The 23,940-nt window shown below is 32.2% G+C and overlaps 1 protein-coding gene and 1 pseudogene across 9 annotated transcripts in view; both read left to right on the top strand.

The window, feature by feature from the left end:
* ZMYM4 (zinc finger MYM-type containing 4) overlaps positions 1-23,940 on the top strand; it is a 142,477-nt gene that overhangs the window by 74,777 nt on the left and 43,760 nt on the right. For 8 of the 9 annotated variants that reach the window (XR_005650323.1, XR_005650321.1, XR_005650324.1 and 5 more), the window contains 13 exons: positions 4,231-4,755; positions 6,365-6,426; positions 6,832-7,002; positions 14,104-14,188; positions 14,427-14,682; positions 18,407-18,581; positions 18,690-18,902; positions 20,566-20,716; positions 21,203-21,318; positions 21,741-22,016; positions 22,185-22,335; positions 23,111-23,283; positions 23,760-23,910. Coding sequence is in view for 4 of the 9 variants with exons in the window: in XM_039850935.1 (XP_039706869.1) it covers positions 4,231-4,755; positions 6,365-6,426; positions 6,832-7,002; positions 14,104-14,188; positions 14,427-14,682; positions 18,407-18,581; positions 18,690-18,902; positions 20,566-20,716; positions 21,203-21,318; positions 21,741-22,016; positions 22,185-22,335; positions 23,111-23,283; positions 23,760-23,910 (2,505 nt within the window). In the remaining 5 variants the exon portion in view is untranslated. Of the gene's footprint in view, positions 1-4,230; positions 4,756-4,840; positions 5,078-6,364; positions 6,427-6,831; positions 7,003-14,103; positions 14,189-14,426; positions 14,683-18,406; positions 18,582-18,689; positions 18,903-20,565; positions 20,717-21,202; positions 21,319-21,740; positions 22,017-22,184; positions 22,336-23,110; positions 23,284-23,759; positions 23,911-23,940 lie in introns of those variants that run through there. The other variant, XM_039850939.1, reaches the window with a different exon arrangement.
* On the top strand, positions 13,638-13,757 carry LOC120593335 (uncharacterized; annotated as a pseudogene).

Here is a 23,940-nt window from a genome sequence, read left to right as displayed (position 1 = left end):
GGTCTTCCTGCTTCTTTTCTTTACTCCAGTAACATTTAACAGTTTTTAAGTAGTTATACAGAAGCTAGAGCAATCCTTGTAAAATATAAATCATATTAATCCCTCTTCTGGATCTTTTAATGACTTCCTTCTCATTTAAATATATTGCATTTTTCCTATGGTCTGCAAATTCCTAATAGACCTATCTGTTTTTTTCTCTTTTCTCATTTTTAGCAATCTTCCTCTTACTCATTCACTTCTAGTCACATGGTCCTTGCTTTTTCTTGGATATACCAAGCATATTCAGTGTCTAAAAGCTAAGAATCTTCCATGAGAAATTTGTGCTTTCAAGTGTTTCACTAGCTATAACTATCTCCACATATAATGTATTGTTGTGTTTTGTTCTGTAGATCCAGGCTCTGAGAAACGGAGCTATTTCTTTTGTTTGATTATATGGTCCACAATGATGAGTAGAAGTCTGTTCCAGTTAATTATATATATTAATATACATAACTAGTACTTACATTTTATTTTTTAAAAAATTTAGTACTTACATTTTAAACTAAGATTTTATGCAGCATATATATTTATTTGATAAACTAGGGAAATTTGCAAATTTAAATTAGATGCTTCGTTAGAAATTGCCATCTCTGAAAAAGTTTTAAATTAAGTACATTCTCAAATAAGGATATAGATACATGTGCTTCAAAACTCAGATGCTTTGAAAAGTTAACATTTCTGTCTTCCAGCCACCCAATTCTTTTTTTCATAGAGAATCAATGGAACATATTTTTTATGCATAAACAATTATACAATCACATAAATTTTTAAAAATATAGCAATGATAGCATAATATATGTATATTCTTCCTCACTTAGATATTTTTACTTAATCAACCTTGGGAACTTATACAAAGGTGCCTCATTCTTTTTAGCATCTAAATAATATTTCACTGTAGGTGTGTATTGTAATTTAGCCTCACTGATGAACAGTAGTCTGTTTTCTGTCTTTTGCTGATATAAATGTTCTTTTTCATAGATCTCTTGTGAGATTATATCTATAGGATAAATTCTTAGAATTTGAATTACTGGCTCAAGAGATATGTATATTTAAAGTATTGTAAAAATTGTGCGGTTGGTTAATTTAGATTGTACCAGTTTATACTTTTCTTTAAGGGCCAAGCGGTAAATATTTTAAGCTTTTGCAGCTCACAGACGGTCTTTGTCACAAACTCTTTGTATATTTTTTGGCCATGGGTCATAGTTTGGCAGTTTGGCCTATAGCAAAGCTGACAGGCTGTTATCAAAATCCTTTGCTATGTGAACTTGGTATCTCATTTCATTATTAATTTATAATTCACTTATGAGCAAGATTCAACCTTAGTGTTTCCTTTTCTGTGAAATGTTTGTTCAAATCCTTTGCTTTTTACGTATTTGGTTGTTTGTATCTTTATTGAACTACAAGTGTTTCTTTATACATTAGGAAAATGACTTTTTGTCATATAAAGTGCAGTAAAATCTTTTTAACCAGTTTATTCTAAATCGTTTGGTTTGGGAATATTTTAGTTATATTTGATCTTTTATTTTGTTTAATAAATTTATTCTGGATTTTTTGTCATAAGAAAGATTTTTCCTTACTTTAAGACTTAAAAGTAATTCTTCCATGGTTTTTTATTATTACTGTTTTAATTTTTATGTCTAAACCTTAAGAACATCTGGCAATTACTTTGGTATGAGTTGGGGATCCAGTTTTCCCATGTGGCTACCCTTTTCTCCCAATACCATATCTTTAAATGTAGAGACTTTTGAAAGTTACTTGCAATATTGCTTTTTAGTATTGACTTCTCCTATACTGTGGAACTTAAACTGCTGACCACGTGAAATACAAATTCTTTCCATTCATGAAACAGTTACTGAGCACATGCTATGTGGTCCGTTATTAAGGATAAACCATTGTATAGAGAAGGCTCTAATCCTGATCTTTAATTGCTTACATTCTAGTAGATTTATCACATGGATGGGTGTGTGTGTGTGTGTGTGTGTGTGTGTGTGTGTGTGTGTGTGTGTGAACATCCTGCTTTTTAATTTATATTTCCTCCTTTTAACCTTCTAGTATTGGGAGCATTTTCAAATAAGTAGAACAATGGAAAGAATAGTACAATGAATGTCTGTAATACTGTGCATGCTCTCTTATCCCTCACTGCTTCTCTATGGCATACTGTGTGAAAGTAGTTATAGATATTCCTAAGATTTTAACATCTGTTGTTTGATGATTATTTGGTTAAGTAAAAGTGGTGATTTTCTATTTGATTATTACCTCTATATGTCTGTTTTTCTAGTTCTGTGAGGAGGAGGAATCATAGCTGTCTTTTTCAGCATTTTATCCTGAGAATTTATCACAATACTTGTTATCACAGAGTGGTTTCCTAATAAATATGTGCTGAATGAATGAGTACTTTAGGCAGTGGGGAGCTATTGAAAGATTTCAAAGGAAGGTATAATATAGAATGATTTGTGGTTTAAAAAGATAATTCTATTGTTTTTATGGAGGAGGGGAACTTGAAGAAAGCTTTCATTTGGCTCCTTTGTCAGTTAGGACTTGATTATAAGTAGTAATCCAACTCAAATCATCTTAAACAAAAAGAGGAATTTATCCTGAATCATGGAACCCAGGGAATGATTTAAAGAACCAACCACGTTTAAGGTTCATCTGGGCTTCAGGGACAAATAAAAGCAAGGCTGTTGGTGCCACTAATATTTTGCTTTACACTGTATTTTTATCAGTTCCAGTTTGGTTGTTCATGGACTAGTTGAATGTTAGTTCAGGGTAGGCTTTGAAAGAATACAGTTGCTTCCTAGATAATCATGTTGATTGAGTTAGTACACAGTCAATAGGAAGTGATGTGGGTTATTGGAATGGTGCCAGGTGGAGACTGATTTGAGAGAATTTGTCTAAGGGAAAGGAGAATTGAAGTGCTCTTTTTCTTGAGCATACTGCTGGTTTGGTGATCAAGTGAGGGAAACACAAGAAGAGTATGCATGGAATGGGAACACGATGAGTTCGGTTTTAGAGGCAATAAGTTGGAGGTCCATAGAGGGCCAGGAAGAATATAGACATCTGACTCTTGGAAGTAAGGTCTAAGCTAAAGTGCTTTGGAAGTTAACAGCAAAAATCAATGCTATGGTGGTGAATAAAATAGTCTGAGTATATAAAATGAGGACTGGAATCTTGGAGGAAAGCTGATACTGAGTGCTTAGAGGAAGAAGAGTATCAAAAAATAGATGAATTAGAAAGGTAGAAAGAAATATAGTGTCAAACCAAAGGAATTTTATCTAGGAAGGGTATGCCACATAAAGGATAAGGCACACAAATCATAATGGGTTGGACCATTGGGAGATTATTGATGATCTTAATAAGAGCATTTCCGGTGCAAAATTAGGAACCAGCTTGCATGCACTTCAAAGGAATAAGATAAAGAAACAAACCAATGTAGACTTCTTTATTTTAAAAGGAAGTTTGTAAAGGAAAGGTGAATGAAGACAGGAGATAAAATACAAGGCCGGAAGGTTTTTGTTTTATTTTTGAATGAGAGAGACTTGAACATATAGTTTGGAACAGTAAACAAATTTTTAATTTATCCTGGCTCGGATTAATTTTATTTTTATGTTTAAATATTTACCATTGTAATTATTAACTGATGTGTTTATTAGAATTACTGCAGAGAAATTGGGACTGAGACCAGATACCTGGGTTCTAATATTAGGTTCCCAGAATAATCATTGTAATAATTATAATATCACTTTTCTATTACTTTCTGTGTTTCAGTCACTTTTAGTTAGCCCTTTATACATACTATCAATCCTCACCATAAGTTAATCTCCAAGGTGAGTATTTACTGTTTTAAAGATAGAGAAACCTGAGAGTTTTCTCTCAGGACCACACAGATTTTCAGTGATCATGCTATGATTCCAACACAGATATGTCTCATTCTGAAGTTGGTACTTTTTTATATATCACATTGCTTTTCTTCCTAACCTAAAATAATTTCTCAAGTTTTAGATCCCTGTTTCCTTTATCACATAGAGATAATCATATCTATCACACCTATCTCAAAGTGTTAATTGAATACTTTGGTATTTATATTTTGTTTGGAAAGGAAAATATAAATATTTGATTAAATACCAGACAGACCTTATAAATGTGGTCAACTTTAGCACTATCATTTGTCTAAACAGTATTTTACTTTTTAAGGTGGTGGTATCATGGATACAGAAATAACTGAAGATATAGACCACAACTTAACTCCTACCCTTGACAGCATGTCTTATGGAATGCCGAATCAAACAGGATCTGAAAATTCATTGCTGGATGAAGATGATTATTTTTTGAACTCTGGGGATCTTGCAGGAATTCCAGTCGTTGGTAGTGACAATGAGGATGAACAGGATTTTAGTTCAAAGGACAATCTTGTTTCTTCAATTCATACTGATGATAGCTTGGAAGTAGAGAGAAGAGTCACACAGCATGAATCAGACAATGAAAATGAAATACAAATCCAAAATAAATTAAAAAAAGACTTTCCTAAACAGTTTGATCAGGTTTCTGTCTTTAAATCAATACGGAAAGATTTTAGTCTAGTAAGAGAAAACAGCAAAGAGACATTTTCTGGAAAGGAGAAAAATAGAGACCTAACTTATCATGAACGTGAAAAACGGTTGGATAAACCCCATAAAGAGTTGGATTCAAGGTTGAAAAGCAGTTTTTTTGATAAAGCAGGTAATTGTTGGAATAGCACTATAAAACACAATAAGTAACAACATGTGGATAATATAGCTTTTATTCTGATGCTAAGCGAAATATGAACAGTTAAATTTATTGTAAGCTTGTCATTTTTCTTTTATGCTTGTTCTTTGCAGAGTGACTGAATTTCTCCCAGTAACTTTTGGTAATGGTATAAATGGTTGAAAAATAGCTCTAAACCTCATTTCTCCCTCCCCTGGTTGCAATATTTTGATGAGAAGGCAAGATACTCGAATCACCTGTTCATTTTCTTTGATTGAACATTGGAACCTGAAGTTGGATTTAACTTCTTTGTGCTGTAAGCACTAATTCAAACTGCTGTCCCACCAATTAGTCCAAATTAGGGAGGGCTTTTCTTTTTGATAACATTTCTATTTTATGTTTTAGAAGTTTCTTAAGATTCCTCTTGAGCCTCTTTGCCCAGTGTACCCTGTACTCTAGCTCCATTCTTAAATATATATTTTCATGCCTTCCTTTTCTCTTACTGTTCCATTTGCCTGCATGTTTTTTCTCTTTGTGTATGCCTGTAAAAGTACTTCTTATCCAACAATTCCTGACTCATCCCCAACCTTTCTGCATTAAGAATGAATTGTTTCCTTATCTGTATTTCCATAGCATTTTGTTCATGCCTCATTATTTATAGTACTTATCTCAGTTCTGTATTTGTTTTTGCCTTACCTATTAGTGTAGGAGTTTTTTGAGGGTCAGATTGTGTCATATTCATCTTTGTATCTTGGGGCCTAACCTCGTATAGTGAAAATAGTAATATTTTAATAAATGTTCAGTAGACGTAAAGGAAAGTAAGATATAATATACCAACCCTTAAATTTCTTCTGACAATGCTAGGAAAAATATGGTAGAAAGAACAAAGCAGTATTGTTAAAAACAATTAAGTATTCATTACGTAGAACACTATACACTGGTATACTGTATTTTTCAGTATATATTTTCAGTATCCTCTGTAGAGATATTGAAAATTATAAGGGTAATTTATCCTCAAGGATCATAATATCTAGTAGGAGAGACAAGATAAATCAAGTAGTAGACATGTCAGTGACCAATTGAATAACATAAGATTTAATTTATAATTAAAGACAATGGTGGAAGGGTTTGTCATAAGGCTATACAAGATTTCTTTCACATGATTGAAACAATGTGTTTTAGGTATTCTTAGAGATTATTTTTAACTTATTGGCCAGGGAAGGTTTTATAGAGAGGTGAATTTTGAACTGAGCTGAGTCTGGAAGACTGTATGAAGATTAGGATAGATAGAAAGGATTTGGAATGGTATAAGCTGAACTGGGGAAGAACAAACAAATAATTTTCAGAGCATAGTGAATAAAGTAACTGCTTTTTTATATTTGAGCCTGGAAAAGTGAGGTGAGGCTAAAAGTTAGGTGGGCCCAGATTGTTTACTTTGAGCAAAACTACTTTTTGGGTGTTTTTTGGGACCCATTTCATGCTAATGAGCATCTTTGTTGGAAAAGAGAGGTGATTATCAAATTATAGCTTTTTAGGTCACTCTTTATATAAGATTTGTTATTCATATACATGTGTTTGTTTTGTTTTGTTTTTCTTTCAATAGCTAATCAAGTTGAAGAAACATTACATACCCATTTACCACAAACCCCAGAAACAAACTTTAGGGTAAGTTTTCAGTGTGTATGCAGAATGCTGTAACTGTGGCAAGTGTCAAAGTTTTCTTTATGTCACTTTCTAAAGCGTAACTATATGTAGTAGGTAGAGCACGGATTTATTTATTTATCTATCTATCTATCTATCTATCTATCTATCTATCTATCTATCTATCTATTTATTTAGCTGTATTATTTGGGAAGGAACATCTTTGGAGATGTCCTAAGAAGCTCAGCTCTTAGATTCTTTATTTGTATTTGATATTTAGACATATGTCACATTTACTTTTAGGTATAGGGACTCTAATGAATGTCCATAGAGTTCTTCATTTCCAATGAGTTTTTCTTTGGGTGTTAAACCTGAAGAGGAATAAATTTTAAATCTGAATATTTATTAATCCTTTATATTGTGTTTTAGGATTCCAGCTATCCATTTGCCAATAAAGAATCCATTGGTTCGGAACTGGGGAATTCCTTTGCATCAAATATTAGAATTAAAGAAGAACCTTTGGATGATGAGTATGACAAAGCAATGGCACCACAGCAGGGACTACTAGACAAAATTAAAGATGAACCTGACAATGCTCAAGTAAACATTTCACCTTTTTTTTCCCCCTTCTTTTTGTTTCACCCATGAATTAATCATTTGAGAGGAAGTTCTTGATTAAGAAGTGAAGCAGTTTGTTGATAGGGTGAGAGGAGACTCTTAATGAAGGTTGAGGCAATTGCAATTGAGAATAATGCTAAGGAATCAACAAGAATTTCATGAAACTTTTCCTGAATAGTAATTCAGGCTTTTAATCCACTTTGTTCCTAAATACCACTGTTTTCTGATTTTTACAATTTCAGTGCAGGATTAAGGAAAGTGTGAGTCTTAATGGATTAGAAATTGATACAGCAGTCATAGCTGAAAGATTATGGTGGTTTATGAGTTTATGGTTTGATTGAGTTTGTATAAGGTAATAAGCCTTTTGCAGTTACTGCTAATGAAGGACAGGCTATATATAGATTTAAGTGTTTTTCAGGAGGGAGTAATGGACAGATTATCTTTGCAAAGGTTAATTGATTGAAGAACCAGTTCATTGGATCATTGGGTAGAAGGTAAAGGAGCTTTTGATGGGTGATAGGGGATTCCAAATTTGCGATCTATGATTATTAAGGGTAAGGATAGAGCTCTGCTATTCCATTGTTTCTCTGGAGGTAAAAGTCATAGAGATCCTATAACATTGAGGTCCTGAAGTCAGCACAGTTATCTATGCAGTTAATGACATTGTAGTGTTGAGATAGAAGAAAGAAGTTAGATACTGTCATCATTTTGGAATGTAGGAAGTGATGAATAAACGAGGGGTCCCCAATCCCTGAGCCACAGACTGGTAGTGGTCCATGGCCTGTTAGGAACTGGGCTGCATAGCAGGAGGTGAGCGGTGGGCTAGCCAGCAAAGTTTCATCTGTATTTGCAGCTGTTCCCTAGCGCTAGCATCTCTGCCTCAGCTCCACCTCAGATCATCAGGCATTAGATTCTCATAGGAGCACTGGTCCCTGGTGCCAAAAAGATTGAGGACTGCTGGAATAAACAATAACAGCAATTATTCAAGGGTGGTCTATGTTTTATACAGATCTCATGAATTCAGAGGCTAAGAAAGTAAATTTAGCATTAATAAGTTATTTCTCTGAAATGACAGTTAATCTAGAGAAAACTTATCTTTCCATATCTTCCTATTATACTAGGGGGCTTGAGAACGTGAGACAAAATGTGGAAGAAATTTTTTCATTCCGATGTCTTGAGCAGGGTTTCTCAACCTCGGCACTACTAACATTTTGGGACAGATAATTTTTTATTATGAGGGGCTGTCCTGTGCATTGTAGGATGTATAGCAGTATCTTTGTCCTCTTATCTACTAGATGCTTGTAGCAGCACCCTCACCCTCACCCCCCAGGTGTCTCTAGAAGTTACCAAATATCCCTTGGGCAGCAAAATCTCTGCTTTTGAGAACCACTGTTGTAGAGTAAGGAGATAGAAGAGTGGATGAGTTATAGATGTAAGTGATTTGTAGAGTCAGATTGATGTTCAGTTAAGCAAGAATTCCATGGTGCCCAGTGGAAGGTTGCTGTGTAAAGTAATGATGATAAAGCTTTAGGAATTGTATGGGTATGAATATAGTGGTTACAAAGAAGATAGTAAACAAGAAACATGAAAATATTTGAATAGAAGGTAGATTAAAATCATGCTTAATAGAAGCAAGCAAAATGGAGTTCTTGGATATCAGAAAAGAAATGTCCTGTCAAGTAGGGGAAGTTCATGTTGCAGTGTATGCCTCAGAAGACTGTAACCATGTGTCTATACAGGGCAGATCTCCTGTCTGTTTACACACCCCAGTGTGAACATGGGAAATCCATAAAAAATCGTAATGCTGGCTGGGTACCAAAAGCATCCTTTTCTCCCTGAACATGACCCAGGGAGTAACACTTTCCTCAGGACAAAAAGGCAATTATATCAAAGACCAAATACATTGGGGAAGAGGACATTAGGAAAGGTTATTTGTATTACTTTTCTGAAAACAATCAAAGGTTCTAGTGGCAGGAGAATACTAAGAGGATGGAACTATCAGGACAGAAAGATACCTATATTTTTATATACTGTTCAAAGCGTAATAATGTGTTATAAAATGCTTAATATGAAGTTTCATCATAGTTATGGGAAAGAACTTCCCCAAATACTTTGAGAATCAAGCAGGAGTGTGTGTAGGTCCTGGGCTTGAGGTCCAGAAGCCTTCTTTACCCTGACCTGCCAGTAAGACAGTCCCTGCCTGTGAGTGGATAAAGCTGGTTTTCTCTGAGAAGTCCTCTCTGTTATCAGCTATTCCAATCCTGTAGGATCAGACCTTTGATAATTCTTCTAGAAATCCCTCAGGGACTTCATGTTAAACTAGAGATACCAAGTTCTTTATTTTCCTTTCCACCCCTTCGCTTTCCTCCTTTTCCCCCTCCTCGCCCTTCCTTTCTCCCCTCTTTTCCCCTTCTCCCTCTCCCTTTTTCATTGTCCTGTTTTTTAGGTATTTCTCCCCCATGACCGTTGGAAATCTGTATTCTTTGCTGTTCAATATTGCCTAATTCTTTATCACTCTTATTCATTTCCCATAGACTGAAAAAAGGGAGTTCCAGTGTATTATTATCTTAGTCTCTAAAACAGTACTATTAACCTAACTCTCATAAAATACTGATAGATTTAATAGGTGTGCCTTTACTTTTGACTATTATTTACTAGCAGTATCTAGTAATACTTTCTCATGGTTTAACAAGATCATAGCTTTAGCCCATGGCACCGTGTCATAACCTCCCTTGGCTCTTCTCTTTGTTTAACTTGTAGTTTTGCTTTCAGCTCACTATCTAATTCTTACAAAATTCGTTTTGGTTTTAATTTCTTTACTTCTGCATGTAAATCACTAAGGTGCTGAAATGGGTGTATATGAATTTCACCTCTTTTGTTTATTTGCTCTTGATATTTCTTCTGGATTTCTCAGTTGTCATCCTCCTGTCTGTTACTGGCATAACATCATTTGGCCTCCTACTTTCATTTCTTCCTTCAAATCCCATTGCATGCCACAGTAATATTTTCTGTAGTATTTTTATAGTTACAGATGCTTTTACTTGTACAGTTTCATCTTCTTATTTCAGAATGCCAGAGTAGATTACTAACTCCATTTGTAGATGAGGAAACTAGTTTCATAGAATTACTCGAGACCATATGATCTACCAGTTTTTCTGTAAATAAACGTTCTTTAATTTAAAAAAAAAAAAAAGGCTTAGAGCAGGTTATAAAATAAAAACTTTAAGGAGTCAGAGTACTCATTTTTCTTTTTTCCCTTTTCTGTAGGATATAAAAGCTGGAAATTCAGTAAATATTACATTAAAATCCTGATTTTTTTTATCTTTTTGCTCAAAATAAAAGGAATACTAATCTGTAACCTTTCATTGAAATAAATGGATTAGAAAGTTAATTAATTGTTATTATAGTAAGTCATACAGTCTTGGATATCAGAATGCAGTAATTAAATGTTGGGGCCTCTTTTTTTTATATATTTTTAAAGCCACGTCAAGCTAACTTGGCTATAGGAACTGGGTTCTTCATTTCTAAAATACTGTCTTGGGATACCAATGTGGATTTTTTTTATGATAAACAAAAAAGGTATTGGTAAAGAATTTTTTTGTTTTGTTTTGACACATTTCTGCTTCTGAAAGCTTTTGGGTCATCAGATTTTCACTTCTCAAGTTATTAGCCATTGCTGAAGTATTTATAAAATTAGTCATTGTTGGGGGATACTAATATATACACGATTCTGCCTTGACAGCTTTGTGGGGTTTATAAACAGAGTCCTTAAGATATGTACTTTACTATATACATAAGTAATATGTACTTGAAGCTTAAGGAATATATCAGAAGTTTGGAATAACTTGTCACAGACATTGAGAAAGAGAGCTGATGGAAGACCATTAAAGTGTGCCAATGAGTATTGATTTTTTTTCTCAAGTTTTTTGAGATTAAAACCTTTTTTTTACTTAAAAAATTTGCATTATGCTATATAATGTAGGAGTGTCAGAATGAATCAGTGGTAGAAAATCTTGTAATATATAACTTCACCACCAAGTCAGATAAGACTTAGATAGATAGATATGTAGATACCAAAAGACATTTCATGTAATTCACTATGCATTTCTTGTAATAGATACTCTCTTGATCATGGTAAGGAAATATCTACTTCAGATCAATAACAGTCATTGAATTTAAAAGTAAACTGATGGAAACCTACTGTTAATAATTACTAAAAGAACACAAATTACTGATGTCAGCATTATTATTTAACTCTTGTTGGATTTTCGACCCAATACATGTTAAAGAAATTAGAAGAAATAATGGAAAAGGTGAGACAAAATTATCATCGTTTGCTGGTAAGGATCTTTATTAGAGAATTAGTGGAATTCATGAAAGTTTAGTGGAATAGCTAGTTTAATTTTAGTTTATAAAGGATAGAAATATTCTATAAATCATTTCTTTCCCAGTTAGATAAAATGATGAGAAGACACACTGTTTTCCACAGCAAAGCGACTAAAAATACGGTAAAAGACTTGAGGTAAAAGACAACTGAATGGTGAGACCTTTTAAAAAATGTAAGATATCAGTTATTCTTGATTAAAGTATAGTTTTTATATAATTCTGATGAAAATATCAATAGGTTCAGATGTTTTGAAGAATAGGCATGCACACACATTACACATACGTTCTGAAAAAGGGAGATTGATAGTGGGAAACTCTATTAAGTGGTTAAATATCCCACAATTATTTTCATTAGGATAGTGTGATTTTGTAAGATTAATCAGGCTACTAATGATACAGAATAGATTACCACAAAGAAATGTTTAAAGGTATTTGATATGTTGGTTGTGAATGGATGGAATTCACCAGCTATTTGGAGAAAGAAAAAGAATGCCTATTACACATCAAAATAAATAAATCCTAGATGAATTTAAAACAGGAGTTGGCAAATTATCTATCAGTAGTGGGTCAAATCCAGTCTGCCCTCTGTGTTTCTGTTTTGTTTTTCTGTATACTGTTTTTGTAAATAAAGTTTTATTGTAGCATTACCACATTTATCCACTTACATAATATCTCTGGGTGCTTTTGCTTTACTGAAACAGAGTTGAGTAGTTCTGATAGTGTGGCCTGTAAAGTTGAAAATATTTAATATCTGGCCTTTTGCAGATAAAGTTTTTAACCTCTGAATTAAAGAACTGTATTATAAACAGTGAAACCACTTTTTTAGTATTTTATTGCTGAAATAGAACTTTGTAAGAATAGAAGGAATCATAAAGGTAAAAACTGTCAGCTTTTTGGCATAAAAACGGAAACTTGCAGTACATAAAATTTTAATTCAAAGTATGTGTTGAGAAAATGTTGATAACATACTGTGGAGGGTTAATGTTATACTTTTTTTGTAAATTGATATTTAAAAGAAAACTGCAAATTGAAACGCCAGTGAGAAAAGACTTTTAAATGGCTTTTTTCACAAATTACTAGAATAAACATAATTTTTTGAGAAAGTCTGTCATTGTGTACCAAGAACTTTTACTATGTACCTTTTTGCCTAATAATTGCACTGTAAGGATCCTTTTCATAGGAGTTAATCTTAAAAATAAGAGTATGAGTGTTCACAAAGGTGTCCATCATGTCATTACTGATTATACCAAATGTGTGGAAACAAATGGACCAATACTAGGTTGGGGTTATATAATCTCAGTGCCATGCAGGGCCATCAAATTGAAGCCTGCATTCAAAGGAAAAATCAGTAATACTGATCCTGTCCTTATTTAAAGTTTTGGTATTGTGTTCATCATGGAGTTTTGCATTTTTGATTTTCAAAAAATATTGCATTATAAAATATTATTTGTCTTGTTTACTGGATTTTAAGTTTATGTTTGAGGCAGATACCTCACTTACTTCACCCCAATCTGTTTTCTGTGTAATCTATTAAAATATATCAGTATTTCTCAAACTCAAGTAATGTACAGACACCCCTCACAAAAAAAGGGAGTATGTCGGAATTACCTGAGAATTCCAAGAATAACAAGTCTTGTGGGGTTTTGCAAGTTTCAGTGTGATAAACAATGAATTAAAATAAAAGTTAAATCTACCACCTAAAGATTTCACAGTGCAATAATTGTAAAAGCAAAGTTGGCACCGAAAACTTATAGCATAACTCAGGTATATGTGGTTATTTATGACTTAAAATATGTTTATATTTACTAAAAGAGTCATTGAAATAAAGATATAGTTTTAAAAAATAATTCTTTTAGAACTCTCAGACCCCTTATAATATATCTGAATAGATCTCAAGGACTCATGGACTTCAACATTAAAAAACACATTTAGCCACTAGAAGTTTTTTTTAATAATATGTAATAATATGCAAATGCTCAGTTGATTCAAGTGATCCAAAAATCATTTCGTAAGAATGGTATATTTGGTATAATTACAACCATGTAAAGAAAAAACCTCAGTGCAGGAGGGGAAAAGACTGGAAAGAAATATACCAAAAAAATAATGGTTGTTTTGGGGTGATGGAAATATGATTAGAATGTTTTTCTTATTTCTACTTGTCTAAATTTTGTATAGGGTGTATTACTTTTATAACAGATAAACAGCAACTTAAAATATTGTAAAAATATTAAGTCTGTGGCCATGCTACCCTGAACAAGCCTGATCCCATCCTGATCTTGGAAGCTAAGCAGGGTTGGGCCTGGTTAGTACTTGGGTGGGAGACCACCTAGGAAGACCAGGTGCTGTAGGCGTAAAAAATAAAAAAATCAGGGATTGTAAACTGACAAGGTCCTTGCAATCTGTGAGGTCAACCAAAGATTGCCTTGCCTAAAAAAAAATTTTTTTTAAATAAGAATTTTCAAAAATAATTTGTAAATATCTGGTAGTGCTACAAGCTAAATAGACTAGCTGCTTTTTACTCTCAGCATATACAAACTTATATTCTCATTATAGTTTGCTACTGTTATTTCTTATTAATGTTAATGCAGTTAATAAACATTTTCCACCTCTACATAGTAATAGTAAAAATGTCTTGAATGTCTGGATTTCTTTAGATACTTTATTACCTATTTATTTACTTATTTTCTTTTTTTAAAGGAGTATAATCATGGCCAACAGCAAAAAACTCAGGAGGGGGAACTGAAAATTAGTGCTGTGTTTTCAGTCAGTGGCAGTCCTCTTGGTAAGAAACAGAACTGAATAAATGAATCATGTTTGTTTATTCTGACCAATATGAGTGAGAAGAAGTATCTACTTGTATTAGTTAATGAGGCAGTTCTCTCTGCCCGTTTAGAATGGCTTTAATTGTATATTGCATAATTAGTGTTGGATTTCAAGACCAGTTCTAGAAGAGGAAGAAAGGATGCATACTTAAAATTCATGGTAAAAAGTAAAACATTTTTCTTTGAATTTTTTTTAAGCTCCACAGTTGACTACTGGCTTTCAACCTTCTCTGGCATCATCTGGCATGAATAAAATGCTTCCTTCAGTTCCTGCCACAGCTGTTCGAGTTTCCTGTTCTGGCTGTAAAAAAATCCTTCAGAAGGGGCAAACTGCATATCAGAGGAAAGGATCTACACAGCTTTTCTGCTCTACACTGTGCCTCACTGGATACACAGTTCCACCTGCCCGCCCACCACCTCCTCCCACCAAGAAAACTTGTTCAAGTTGCTCTAAGTATAGCAGAATTCTAAATTATCTTGTTTGTTTCCTTTCTTTTAAGATACTTTGTTCTTATCCATGTATTTGTTTAATTTTGTACATTTCTATGTGATTTTTTGAGAAATAATCACTTAATTTAGTACCAACAAATAAGTTGTCACTTTTCTTTCTGGATGCTACTTCTTTCAACTTTAAATAATGTACCCTTTATATATTAAGAGAGATTTTTGAAACCAAGCTTTTCAGCCTTGTTAGTTGAGATGCATTACTTAAAAAATTATATGTATTATATATACACACACCATTTTAAGGGTATTATATGACCATAATATTTTACCTTGTAACTGTAGGCAATAGATACTTAAATCCTAAATATTTAAAGTTATGTTTTCTATTATGTAATTGGAATTCATTTAATACTTGTTGACATTAAATGGATTCAAGTATATGTATTTTTATCTTTTCAATATCTCTAAACTACCTCAGAGATTTCATTTCACTGTTGAATAACAAAAAAAGTATGACCGTAGACCTTATAAAGCCATCCTAATATATTTGAATAATAGGAACTAATTTTGGCTAATATTGTAAGGTTATTGATAAAAACTTTAAATAAATTAGAAAAAGGTGAATAATTCTTTGGTTCTGAAGTACTTTGGCTTATATTATTAAGCTATTCAAACTATGATTTATTAGTTTAGAATTTGCGTCTATGGTTCCTCACATGGATGCTGTCCTTTCTTTGTCTAGAAAGGGAAAAAGGTGCTCCCTCTTCTGGTTCACTTGGAAAAAGGCTTATAGATAAGAGACTTAAAAGAAATTTAAATATGATTAGATATTTTTCTGGAAGTTAGTCATTTGCACATCCCTTTATATTTCAAGTTTAATTAGCAAAAATAGACTTCTTTTTTTATATTATTCGAATTATGGACCATGCTTTTAAAAATGAATACTTACTATACCACATGCCTAATTTCTATATTCTGGCGTATTCATCAGATTCTAAGATAAAAAGCAGCTTGAAAATTATAATTTTGATAGACTTTTTTCCTGTTTTCTATTTTTCAGTGAAATAATTTTACATAATAACCTCCTTTTTTGTTTCTTTCTTTAATTCTTTAGGGATCAGCACTTTTAAAATTTCAGTGGTATTTCTCCTTTCATAATAATAGTCATAGATAATTCTTTCAAAGATTAATGAGTGAATTTCAAAATGACCATAGAATACTCAGAGAAGTTTTAAAATGTGTACTCTCTTTCTGTTTTGTTATTCTTGTCCCGTATGTTATTCTTTAAATCTAAATTATATCCCTTTGGTCTCTGGTATTTGCCTGGTATTATCTGAAAACACGTCATTTTTATGTACATGTTATAGCTTATCTCTGTGTTTATCTTACATAATTCAATTATTCTTTAAAATTACATTTTTCTTTGCTACTCATAAATTTTCCATTTTTTCAGCCTGTCATTCTGTGACTCGTAACTGGACCGCTTCATTCATTTACTGTTACCTTTTTTTTCTTATCCCTTGTTCTTTTTCATTTGCCCTTTTCTATTTTTACTTCATATTCTTCTTACTTACCTATCACTTTAACCTTTTTTTCTTCAACTTCTGTCTTTCTCTGCTTCTCATTTTATAGAATACCTTTTCCTCTTGTTGTTCATTCCTCAACCACTGATCAGTCTTATTTTTACTTGTATTCCGTTTTACTTCCTAAACTACTCTTTCATCTCCTTTTCACCACTTTTCCTTTCCTTCCCTTTTCTTTCCTCTTATTTTACACAGTCATTGCAACAGTTTGGAATAATCCAGTTATCTGATTATAAAATTGTTGAATTGGGTTGTATGTTAAATATAAGGAAATTAGAGTCAGAGAAGTTAAAAGAATTGCTCAGTGTCACATAGCTGGTTAATTTTGGCACTTGCACCCCTCCCCCCATAATTCATATAGTTAATTTGTAAGTCAGTCTTTATAAGAAGGATTTCAGTTTAATTTGAATAGGTGGAGATAGAAAAAATTTCTTAACTGATAACTACTGCTGCTGTTATAGATCAGTAGAAATAAAGCAGCAACACTTAGGTAATAGAAACTCACTAGCCATTTGGAATAGCAGTTTTGCTTTTCTTAATCTTTTATTAACCATATCTCTTAGCATCTTGAACTTAAACTGAATATGTTTTGGCTAATCATTATTTAATTTTTAGGTTTCCTTAGTAATAGGGACCTGATAAAAAAAAATATTTTAAATCCTACATAAAGAGAGGTAATTTGGAGGGTAATTTTGTTAGTCCTGTTAGAAAGATCAGATTTCTTGCTGTAATGGCACTCAAAGAAATAACTGTTTCAGGATTGTCTGTACCATTTCTGAATTTTCACTATCTAGGATGAGATTGTATCTTCTCATTCTGGCATAAGATGTAATCTACTACAATAAGATCTAATTGGACACTAAGCACACTGAGAGCAGTGAGAAATACCTACTTTTATACTTCCATTGACTTGATTTATGCTGCCCTCAACCCTTATCTCCTTAATTTTTTAGAAAACTATTTAAGGTCCAGCTCAAATGGCACCTTTTTTTGGATGATAGCATTTCATGTCACATATTATCTGAAATAATTTTTTTCATTTCTGTTTCTATAGTACATTATACATACCTTTTTCAAATTTATTATACTGCTTATTCATATTTTAAGAATCCTTCTGTTATAATATTTTATGTCATTTATCTAGTTGTTCCAGTAGACAGTGAGCTCCTTGAATGCATATTTGTACCATATCTTGATAGGGTTTAGTTAGTGCTTGGTTCAATACAACTGTTCAATAAATTCTATAAATGAAATACAATAAAACTTAATAAAAAAACTGCAAAGGCAAAAAATGCAGAAAGTAGAATAGTCTGGAGTAGAGTGGTAGATGAGGTATGTATTGCAACATAGTGCAATATCAGCTTTTCCTTTGTGATGATTCCCGTGATGTTTACTGTTATCTTTTATTGAAGTAGCTTTGTGATCTTTTGTAAAAAGTAGTTTGTATAATCTGTTTAAGATGCAGGAATGAAAATAGTTTATTTATTTACTTTTGAGTGTGTACTCATGGGACTAGAGACACCATTTAGAAAATTTCATCAAAATGTTCTTAAAAAATTGATTTTTAAAATGGTTTATACTTAAACTGTTTGATAAACTGCTATGTAGGATGATACCTGGTTTGCAGGTGGGATAATGTGTGGAGTGGTAGGGAGCCTTTAATCTTCATTGCTTTTGCTACTAATGCCTACAAATTAAATTATTTAGATACAGAAATGTTCAGTTTTATATAATCATGCTAGAATGTTCACTGTAATTTGAAATGTATTTTTACTTTTAAAAGGCAGTGGTTTTCAAAAATTTTAAGTACAATATTTTTAAAGAATATTTTGAAAATATGGATGAGCCTGAAGAAAAAAAATTAAAATATATAATTTCACCTACTAGAGAATAATGAGTGATAACTGAGGTATATCCTTTTAATCTCTTAACAGTTCCATGAAGTAAGTCTGTATTAGGTCAGTTTCATAGAACAGAACTTAAGGACCAAAGCCAATTAATCAGCTTATCCAAGAAAACCGAGATTTTCTGATTTAAATAACAGTGTCCTTTCCCTATACTATAATTGCTTGTGTATTTTATTTAGCTCACAAAAAGAAAAAAAATGAATTATGCTGTGGCTTATTTTATCTTTGTTATCATTTTCAGAGACATTTTAAATCCAAAGGATGTGATTAGTGCCCAGTTTGAAAATACCACCATTAGTAAAGATTTTTGCAGTCAGTCATGTTTGTCAACGTATGAACTGAAAAGAAAACCTGTTGTTACCATAAATACGAATAGTATTTCAACCAAATGCAGCATGTGTCAGAAGAATGCTGTTGTAAGTTACCTTTTTACTTTTTTGTGGGGAGGAGCCTAATATTTGTGTTTAAAGAACAGCTTTTAATAGTCTCTGTTTGTTGTTTGTATGTTATTTTTTAATTTCTAGATTCGACATGAAGTTAATTACCAAAACGTGGTACATAAACTCTGCAGTGATGCCTGCTTCTCTAAGTTTCGCTCTGCTAACAACCTCACCATGAACTGTTGTGAGAACTGTGGGGGTTATTGTTACAGTGGCTCTGGACAATGCCACATGCTTCAGATAGAGGGACAGTCTAAGAAGTTTTGTAGTTCAACATGTGTTACAGCATATAAGCAGGTACATGAACATATTTAATCCCAATGTCTTTGTTCATTTCAAGGGTATCTAAATTTTTTGGTGAAAATTATGAAAATGCTGTCACAAAAATAATAAGATCTTATTAGCTTAATTAATATTTTCACATATAAATAGTAATGAATGCCTGTAAACTTTATAACAGTTTTATAAGTAGCATTTGTTTCTATTCATGCATTTGAAATACATGTTTTTAGGATATGGCTTTTTTATTTCATATGTGATTTGTGTTTTTGAACATATTTTGAAAATGCACAAAAGCACAAAGAAGAAAAATAATGCATCTCCTAGAGATAACCATCCCCATCCTTTTGGTGTGTTGCCTTGACTAATCTTTGAAATATATTTTGGGATGTGTATATATATATATATATATATCCCCCCCACACACATAACGTTTTTTAATTTGACAGGATAAGGTCCAAGTTGCGTACGTATTCTTCAAATCAGATCCATATGGTTGAAATTGCCATTCAGAAAATAAAAATCATACCATTAATTGTTCAAAAGATTTTTCCTTCTCTTCATGAAATAGGAAAAATAATTGTGGGTTATATATTATTTTGTGAATTGAGGTTTGTAGAGGATGAATCAGATGAATTCCTGTATGACAATTGTCTTATGCAGTTTCGTTTGTACTAGATTTATATTTTATTAGTAAATTTTGATCAAAAATTCGGTTTTCAAATTGATAAAGCCAAAAGAATAGTAAGAACTTTTTACATTTTAAATTTTATAATTCTTTCCTGTTTTACTACATTTGCTGGTCAATGGTCAATTTTTTTTTGTCTCAGACTAGTGAATTTTTATACAATCTACCAAAATTTGTGAATTTAATAATGTTGATTGGGAAATTTATTTAAATTGTTCTTAAAACTTTGCAATGATTTTGTAATTTTTAAACATTATACAGTGTTTCCATTTATTTCTGTGTACTATTGCAAACACATTAAAAGGGCGTAGCTTCACTATTTATTCCTTCTTTTAGAAACACATTGTTTTTGCTTTCACAAGGGAGGAAACCCAATAGTATCTTCATGTGCTTTATCATTGTCCAAAACACTGTTTTCCTGATGTTCTGTCAAGTGCTAAGAGTCACTTGGAGTCAATCAAGTAAAAATACTGTTCATATTCCACAAGAGAAGAAATAGGTTGAAACATCACAATTTTAAATTTGTTTATTACTTATAATTTAGCCAATACTTGTTAAATTTCTCACATAATAGTATGTACTGTAGTGTAGAGAAAGAACTTGGATTTAGAAGTAAAGCAGGTCTCTGTTTGATTCCTAGACTTTCTAATCAAATAGAATTTTACCTTGGGGATAAAGGTTAAACTCTCCGAGTCCATTTCTTATCTGCAGATAGGTATGTCACTGGAATGTTTTTAGAATTATATGAAGTAAGAATGAGAAAGTACCTAGTATAGAACCTGGCACATTGTATAATACACAAACACAGAACCTCAGAAATATGTGTATACTGGGTCTCTTTGTAAAATGTATTTCTTACTGAGGATTGTAATCATAAAAGTTTGAAAGCCACTAATTTAAAATATTTCAACATTGTTAAGTATAAACATTTCAAACAATTATGTTTTTACTTTTAATTTGGTAAAAATGAATGTTATTTTATTCTCTTAATAGAAATCAGCCAAAATTACACCATGTGCGCTTTGCAAATCATTGAGATCCTCAGCAGAAATGATTGAAAATACCAATAGCTTGGGAAAGACAGAGCTTTTCTGTTCTGTTAATTGCTTATCTGCTTACAGAGTTAAAATGGTTACTTCTGCAGGTAATATTGGTTTTGTAAACTATATAAATATAATTGAAACAATATGATTATTGCTTTGTTTTTACTACTGATTTTTGTCCAAATTTAGTTGATTTTTAAGACAAATGTAAAATATTTCAGATCTATGTTATAAAATATCACCTATTACCTTTATTGCTTATTTTATGTTTATTTACTTGCCTATTTGTGCATTCCTCCTTGCCAGAAGAATTTCATTTGGCTTCTTGAATATATTTTCTTTATCCTCACTTGATATATTTAAGATTCATTTATTTTAGAGTTTCAGGATAAACTGTGACAACTTTTAAAAAAATATTTTTAATGTTAGGTTAATTTTTGTCTATATATGACACGATTAAGTTTAGTTTTGGTTCCTGCAACTTGAACCGGCCCTTGAATTTTCTTATATTACATAATATTTATCTTCTCATACATTTGTGCACATTTGTATATATTACTCATTAGTTTTTATTTTGATTTGCTAAGGTGTCCAAGTTCAGTGTAACAGTTGTAAAACCTCAGCAATCCCTCAGTATCACCTAGCCATGTCAGATGGAAGCATACGCAACTTCTGCAGCTACAGTTGTGTGGTAGCTTTCCAGGTATGGCTTCACGAATCTTCCTCTTCTCCAGTCAGTGAGTCGCCTCCTATAGTAATGGAAACTTATTAGGTCTTCGCTAGTGCCTAGATTGCCTAAATTTCTATCTCAGTTCTATTAAATTTAGATATTTTGATTCATCCTGTATTTGGAAGTATGTCATTTAAATGCCTTCTATAAAATTAAATGGTTATGTTATCACCTATATTATCTATCAGAAGGATATTATTTTTGAAGATCATTAGTTAAATAATTTTATTTTTTGAATATAAATGACACTGCCCCCAGTCAATGATAAGCTGCTCCAAGGCAGAGAGGTTCCCCTGTTCACAATTGTATCATTAATTGCCTAGAACTGTGCTTGGCATACTTAGTACTTTCTTGTTTGAACAAATGATGCGATTGATCTTTTTTGCTTTTTTCAGAATTTGTTTAACAAACCAACAGGAATGAATTCTTCAGTAGTGCCCTTATCTCAGGGCCAAGTAATTGTAAGCATCCCCAGAGGTTCAACAGTGTCAGCAGGAGGAGGTAACACCTCTGCTGTGTCTCCCACCTCCATTAATAGCTCTGCTGCAGCTGGTCTCCAGCGTCTTGCTGCCCAATCTCAACATGTTGGGTTTGCACGAAGTGTTGTAAAACTTAAGTGTCAGCACTGTAACCGTCTCTTTGGCACAAAACCAGAACTTCTTGACTATAAGGTAAAGTACAGGGTCATAGTAAAGGATTTGAGTATAAACTAGCTTATCTGTAAAATTGTTTCTGTCTTTTCATCTCTCAAAGTTACACTATTTGTTTTGAAAGTAAGAGGGATAGGATTTTCGTAAGATAAACCAAATGTTTAGTACTTAATGATTATTTCTTTGCAGGGTAAAATGTTTCAGTTCTGTGGCAAGAATTGTTCTGATGAATATAAGAAAATAAATAATGTAATGGCAATGTGTGAATACTGTAAAATTGAGAAAATTGTAAAGGAGACTGTGCGATTCTCAGGTGCTGACAAGTCATTCTGTAGTGAAGGTAAAGAAAGAAGATTATCTTACCTACTAAGCATGTTTGTTGTTTAAAAGCATGTTTAAAAGCAGTTAATGAATTAGGCTGTTACTATGTAAGTTTATCTCTTTTATACACAAACACCAAAGTCTTTTTGTTTTGTTGACACTTGGTTCACTATTTTCTGATCTAATTCTTCGTGTCATATAAATCTTAAAATGAAGGAAAAGATCTTCAGAGTATTATAGAAGATGATGGTAAAGTGAAAAACATTAATGTTATTTAATAACTTTTAATTTTATTAGGTTGATAGGCATTTTTTAGGTCTACACTTCTTAAGGCAATTCCTTAAATTTTGGTAGCATCCCAAGATTATACTGTTACTGTTTTAAACAGCCATTATGTTTCTGAATATAAATGACCTGCACTTGCAAATCAATATGAGGTAGATAATTGATTTAAATGACTATCTTACATGTTTAGAATGTTTTGTTTTATTCTAAGACTGTACAAGTTTAGCCTACTGGACTAGTGGCTTTCAAACCTTTTGACCACAACACAAAAGAAGAAATACATTTTACATTGTGACCCAGGATGTTATCACATACCCAAATGAAACAGAAGTTTCATTAACCAAATTAACTTTGTGACTATAATATTTTCTAAATAATAGTATTGATCCTGTGTATTGATCTCGGTGAAGACTCAAGTGTGGAAACTTTGTTATAGGGCATTTAAATTAAAGATGGAGATACTTAATATTTCTCCCTAATGTTAATTTTATCTTTCCTGAATCTTTTAGGTTGCAAATTGCTTTATAAACATGACTTGGCAAAACTCTGGGGAAATCACTGTAAAATGTGCAGTTATTGTTTACAGACTTCTCCCAAACTGGTACAGAATAATTTGGGGGGGAAAGTAGAAGAATTCTGTTGTGAAGAATGCATGTCCAAATACACAGTTCTGTTCTATCAGGTAAATGTAATTCACATTCCTAGGTTTTTCAAGTTACAGCATACATTATTCCCTTCTTTTATTTGATGAAGTATGAAAGACAGTTTAATCATTTAAACTTTCAAATATTAAGTGTATAATGTTCTTCAGGATTAAAATAAGATTTTGGAAGATTCTGATGTCGCTCAAGTTAGATTCCTTTTGTTTTTAATTTCCTTGTAGAAGACACAACAGTTTTATTCAAGACATTAAAATATTGAAAATTATAATTTTATTCATTTATTAGTTAAGTAAAGTGAATTTATCTTCTGAAATCATTGAGGAAGATAGGTCTTATTTCGTTTTTTAATTACTATTTATTGGCACTGTATCTCTGTAGTGTGACTTTTTTTAATATTTAAAATTAAGTTAATTTCATGACTTGTTATGTATATTCCACTTTTTCTGCCAGACCTGTCTGTTTCTTACTTCATTACTATCTTCTGTTTCTTTTTCAGATGGCCAAATGTGACGGTTGTAAGCGACAGGGTAAACTCAGTGAATCTTTGAAATGGCGAGGAGAAATGAAACATTTCTGTAACCTGCTTTGTATCTTGATGTTCTGTAATCAGCAAAGTATGTGTGACCCGCCTTCACAAAACAATTCAGGTAAAATTAAACTTTAGTCATTGATCAGTG

Source organism: Pteropus medius, unplaced genomic scaffold (genome assembly GCF_902729225.1).
Source record: "Pteropus medius unplaced genomic scaffold, Ma_sr-lr_union100, whole genome shotgun sequence".
Classification (NCBI taxonomy): Eukaryota; Metazoa; Chordata; class Mammalia; order Chiroptera; family Pteropodidae; genus Pteropus; species Pteropus medius.
Note: the sequence above shows the minus strand (reverse complement) of the source record. Positions and strands in the feature narration are given on the sequence as shown.